This window comes from Mustelus asterias, chromosome 19, assembly GCF_964213995.1.
Source record: "Mustelus asterias chromosome 19, sMusAst1.hap1.1, whole genome shotgun sequence".
Lineage (NCBI taxonomy): Eukaryota > Metazoa > Chordata > Chondrichthyes > Carcharhiniformes > Triakidae > Mustelus > Mustelus asterias.
In genome coordinates this window covers 13063949-13069948 of record NC_135819.1, presented here as the reverse complement: position 1 = coordinate 13069948, position 6000 = coordinate 13063949, and the positions used below count along the sequence as shown (strand labels likewise).

The window sequence follows — 6000 nt, the reverse complement described above, 5'->3', positions numbered from 1 at the left end:
CATTAATTGAATTCCATTTGTCATTTGATTGCTCCACTTAATTATATCCACTTAATTCCCCAGTTGCTTCTCCCTCCAAAATGTTCCCTCAGGGACAGTGGAAGCGTAAGGCTACAGATACAGAAACTATACCAAATCTAGGGGCTGCACAGTGGTTAGCATTGCTGCCTCTCAGCGCCAGGGAACCGGCTTTGATTCCGCCCTTGGGTGATCTGTGTGGAGTCTGCATGTTCTCCCCGTGCCTGTGTGGGTTTCCTCCGGGTGCTCCGGTTTCCTCCCACACTCCAAAGGTGTGTAGGTTAGCTGGATTGGCCATGCTAAATTACCTCTTAGTGTCCAAAGATGTGCAGATTAGGTGGATTGGCCATGCTAAATTGCCCCTTAGTGTCCCAAGATGTGGTTGGGGGATTGGCCATGATCAAAGCGTGGGGTTATGGGGATAGGGTGGGGGAGTGGGGGCTAAGTAGATCTTTCGGAGAGTCGGTGCATACTCGATGGGCCGACCGGTCTCCTTCTGCATTCTGGGATTCTATAAAATAGTCACTAACAAATCCATTTGGGATTAATCCGGAGAAATGTCTTTTGCCAGGGAATGGAGTTATGTTTCAGATCGACCGTGACATTGAATAGTAGCAGAACAGGCTCAAAGGCCTCCTCCACTTCCTATGAAAGATGACATATAAATGTTAGACTTCTAGGGCGGGGTTTTCCAGCCTCACTCGCCTCAAGACCCAGAAAATCCCACCCAAGGTCAATGGACCTTTCCCGTGGCAAGCGGAACAGGAAAATTCGTCCCCTCGTTGAATCAGCCTCCCAGGCCACAGCCTGGGAATTTCTTCAACAGCACCTTCCAAACTATCGAGAAGGACAAAGGTAGCAAGTTGTTTTTATTCATTTGTGGGACATGGGTATCGCTGGCTGGCCAGCATTTAACATAAGAACATAAGAAATAGGAGCAGGAGTAGGCCATCTAGCCCCTCGAGCCTGCCCCGCCATTCAATAAGATCATGGCTGATCTGACGTGGATCAGTACCACTTACCCGCCTGATCCCCATAACCCTTAATTCCCTTACCGATCAGGAATCCATCCATCCGCGCTTTAAACATATTCAGCGAGGTAGCCTCCACCACCTCAGTGGGCAGAGAATTCCAGAGATTCACCACCCTCTGGGAGAAGAAGTTCCTCCTCAACTCTGTCTTAAACCGACCCCCCTTTATTTTGAGGCTGTGTCCTCTAGTTTTAACTTCCTTACTAAGTGGAAAGAATCTCTCCGCCTCCACCCTATCCAGCCCCCGCATTATCTTATAAGTCTCCATAAGATCCCCCCTCATCCTTCTAAACTCCAACGAGTACAAACCCAATCTCCTCAGCCTCTCCTCATAATCCAAACCCCTCATCTCCAGTATCAACCTGGTGAACCTTCTCTGCACTCCCTCCAATGCCAATATATCCTTCCTCATATAAGGGGACCAATACTGCACACAGTATTCCAGCTGCGGCCTCACCAATGCCCTGTACAGGTGCATCAAGACATCCCTGCTTTTATATTCTATCCCCCTCGCGATATAGGCCAACATCCCATTTGCCTTCTTGATCACCTGTTGTACCTGCAGACTGGGCTTTTGCGTCTCATGCACAAGGACCCCCAGGTCCCTTTGCACGGTAGCATGTTTTAATTATTTATTACCCATCCCTAGTTGCTCGAGGGCAGTTGAGAGTCAACCACATTGCTGTGGCTCTGGAGTCACATGTAGGCCAGACCGGGTAAGGACGGCAGATTCTTTCCCTAAAGGACATTAGTGACCCAGATGGGTTTTTCCGACAATGGTTTCATGGTCATCAGTAGATTCTTAATTCCAGATTTTAAAAAAAATTCGAATTACGCCAACTGCCGTGGCGGGATTCGAACCCGGGTCCCCAGAAACATGAGCTGAGTTTCTGGATTAATAGTCTAGTGATAATACCACCAGGCCGTCACCTCCCCTATGCACGGGAAATCCATCGGGTGCACATTCCCCTCCAAGCTGCACATCATCCTGACTTGGAACAAGTTCCCCCATCGTCATTGGGTCAAGGACCTCAAACTACCCCCCTAACAGCACTGTGGGTGCACCTGCACCACATGGACTGCAGCGTTTCAAGATGGCGGCTCACCACCACCTTCGCAAACACAGTGAAGGATGGGAACTAAATGCTGGCCCAGCGGAGATGCTGCATCTGAGGAAAAATACAACAGTTGCACATTGTAATACCAGCACTCAGACCTGCAAAAGCACCACTGATAAATCAGAAGACAATCCGAGGCTGGGCCACCTTCCAAAAGTTCCTGCTGCTAAAAGTTCCCCTTTGGCAGTGGGCCATCGACAGTGGAGATTATTGACGTCTGCTGCTGTTTGGGTTCATAGTTCACCTCAGGGACAAGCAACAAGCTAAGAGGCATCCCGCCAACTAACAAATACTTTTAAAAACAACACCTTTGAAAAAGAGCAAAGAAAAAGGGGTGGCATGGTGGCACAGTGGTTAGCACTGTGGCCTCACAGCACCAGGGATCCAGGTTCAATTCCAGCCTTGGGTGACTGTCTGTGCAGAGTTTGCACATTCTCCCCGTGTCTGCGTGGGTTTCCTCCGAGTGCTGCGGTCTCCTCCCGCAGTCCAAAAGATGCGCAGGTTCGGCTGTTTGGCCATGCTGAGCTGTCCCTTAGTGTCAGGGGGACTAGCAGGGTGAGGATAGGGCCTGGGTGGGATTGTTGTCGGTGGCACAGCTTCAATGGATCCAATGGCCTCCTTCTGCACTGTAGGGAATATAAAAATAATTTCTTTCCATTTCAGATTTTGAGGCAGTCTGAACTTTGGGTGCATCAATTTTCCCCCGACTTACTAGCGAGCCTCCCAATGGGAATGATGGCACCATCAGCAAATCAAACCATCGTCCCATCTCTTTCCCAACCCTTGGACGGACGGGAATGAAAGGTCACTGGCAGCCTCTCAGTCTGAAGAGACCAAGACCGCAGAGACTTTGACAAGAGCTGTCCTCAATGTCGGTAGAATCAAGTCTCCTTGGTGAGTTAGTCCTTCAACCTGGCAAAGAACTGGAAAAGCACAACCATGATGGAGTCGTAGGACAGTAAGAAACTGACTTGGCAATTCCCAACCCTTCTGGGTGGATTCAAACACTCTTACTAACAAATACTTGGCCCTTTTCATTTATTCAGAAACCTTCGTTGACTCCCTTAATTTAATTTAGAATTCTCTGAAAATGTTATGTTAAACTTCTCTTGAGCCTTGGCTAAACCACACTTGGAAGTAGTGTGCACAGTTCTGGTCTCCGTACTATAAAGGTTTAGCGGCGCTGGAGAAGACAGAAAGCACTTGAAGGAGAAAGAAATGGAAGGATCACACAGAGGGAGCTGTACAGAAGGGTAGTAGGAGGTTCATGTGGAGCATAAACACTGGTGCGGAGCAGTTGGGCCGAATGGCCTCTATTATAAATTCTACGCAAATGTAATCTCACTCAAAGGGATATGCTTTTGGTTTTAACAATATAAACACCAGACAGTGCCTGCAAACCTCCTGATCGGTCACTACTGCTGGGACAACCTTCGACCCAAGACACACATGAAGGGTCTCCAGTGAAAAGCCAATGAGGAACAGGTACGACCATGCAGCGGCGAGTAGCTAGGAGTCAGAGAAACGAAACGCACTCGCGGACAGTCCAACTGACGTGGGCTTAACTTCCCGCAGGTGAGTCAACATCTGGAGTGGAAGTCAAAACCACACCACACAGAAATGATCCAACAGAACTGGCCCTCACCAATTCTGAATTATTCATTGATACATATCGGGCGGAGAACTGGCAACTTGCACGTACAAATACCATTCCAAATTTGGAGTAAATGCTTCGCATTAATCAATGCTGGGGCTGCAGTAATGGCAACTTTATAGATTTGGTTTACAATTGCCACACATCTTGCGGTAGGAATGAAGAGAATGGGCAGTAGGGGAATGGTTACATGACTCAACATCTATCCACACATTTGTGCCACCGATTACCAATAACCCATATTAGGAAGTGGTGCGGTCATTGCTATTGCTGCAATTCTGCCTATCAAACATAAAAGTAAAACTTGGGGGGGAGGGGGGGGCCACTTCTTTTGAAATCTTATTCCCACAAGTTCCCAATTTGGAAACATCCGACCCAACAAAGAGGGGGCCTGCAGACTGGCGATGCCCAGTGCTGCCGTGTACTAATTCATTCACCAATTCCCAATACCTAATGTCAGCCACAGCTGCCTTAGACCTGGACGAGTGAAGTGTTGAAGGAAGCAACACCTCGAATAGATGGGCAAGTGGATTCCAATGCCCGTCTACCAGACATAGAAATGTTTGGCCAATTTGTTAATTAACAAAAAAAAAAGATATACTTTGACAAGTTTTAATCCTGAATCTTAAATATGTTTTGGAGCCTAACTTCCTTCCCACAAATCCATCCTTTGCAGAGATCCTCCCTCTGTGGTTGATGATAATAGAGTGAGAGATCCGACATGGAGGTTCCTAGCACGGGCAGCCACTCTGCTGTGGCTGGGACTTCTCGGCGAGGGACGAATTCTTGTTGTTGCTAATCAAGGTGGGGTCCACGTCGAGACTCTCTGACATCTTCACGCAGATGATATCGACCAGCCGCTCAAAGACCTGCTTCACGTTGATGTTTTCCTTTGCACTCGCCTCGAAAAACTCAAAGCCTGCAGGACAAGGCAAAAGAGGAACGCAATGGCGAGCGGTGAATATCAATTAATAATGCCTTATTGTACCCTCAGCCTGGGGCGTCGCTGGCTGGGCCAGCATTCATTGCCCATCCCTAGTTGCCCTTGAAGCCAAGTGGCTCAACTAGGCCATTTCGGAGGGCGGTTGAGAGTCAACCACATTGCCGCGGCTCTGGAGGCGCATGTAGGCCAGACTGGGTAGGGACGGCAGATTTCCTTCCCTACTGTAGTATCTGTGGATTACGTGGGCAGGTCAGGGCATTTCATGCATCAGCGCAGACTCGATTGGCCGAAGGGCCTCTTCTGCACTGTTGTATTCTGTGATTCTGTAAAGGCGACATAGAATCCCCACAGGACAGAAGAAGGCCATTCAGCCCATCGAGCCTACACCAACAACAATCCCACCCTATCCTATTTACCCTGCTAATCCCCCTGGAACTAGGGTCAATTTAGCATGGCCAATCAACCTAACCCGCACACCTTTGGACTGTGGGAAGAAACCGGAGCACCCGGAGGAAACCCACGCAGACACGGGGAGAACGTGCAAACTCCACACAGTCGCCCGAGGCCAGAATTGAACCCATGTTCCTGGCACAGTGAGGCAGCAGTGCTAATCACTCTGCCACCCACGTATCTTATGTGAGCTATATTTTTGAGTCTTTCTCAAGCTATCAAATCACGTCCTCAAGTGATTCCTTGCCCTCTAAGATTGGAAAAACTCCTTCAATTGCGTCCCTATTGTGCTTTTCATAATCACCGGATCACCATGATTTACAAGAGAAAAGGGTGCCGATTGGCAGAGGCGATAGAGCATCTGAAATTCGGCATGGTGTTTGTCCTGATGAGTACAAGGGGAAAGTTTCGACAGCACATGTTTTTCTTGCTGATGTTCTGTGCCACCGAGGCACTGAAGGTTTGTAGAAATTGAGAACTAAATTAAACGTCAGTAAGATACGCCCAGTGCTCAACCCGTCAGGTTGGAGTTTGGTTACATTCCTAACACACCCAGTGACTGATGATGCAACATTGAGGGTGGAAAAAAGTACAGTTCAGACACTTCAAGCCTACAGGATTAGTTAGCTTATTTTATTACTGTCACAAGTAGGCTTACATTAACACTGCAATGAAGTTACTGTGAAAATCTCCACAATGGGTAGCACAGTGATTAGCACTGCTGCCTCACAGCGCCAGGGACCCGGGTTCGATTCCCGGCTTGGGTCACTGTCTGTGTGGAGTTTG

The 6000-nt window shown here is 48.5% G+C and overlaps 1 protein-coding gene across 2 annotated transcripts in view; it reads right to left on the bottom strand.

Annotated features, from left to right (window-relative positions):
• Positions 1 to 1915: 1915 nt before the first annotated feature.
• Positions 1916 to 6000, bottom strand: part of rab3da (RAB3D, member RAS oncogene family, a) — a 58306-nt gene continuing 54221 nt past the window's right edge. For both annotated transcript variants that reach the window (XM_078235086.1, XM_078235087.1), the window contains one exon: positions 1916 to 4740. In XM_078235086.1, coding sequence (XP_078091212.1) covers positions 4553 to 4740 — 188 coding nt within the window. In that variant the 3' untranslated portion in view covers positions 1916 to 4552. The remainder of the gene's footprint in view (positions 4741 to 6000) is intronic.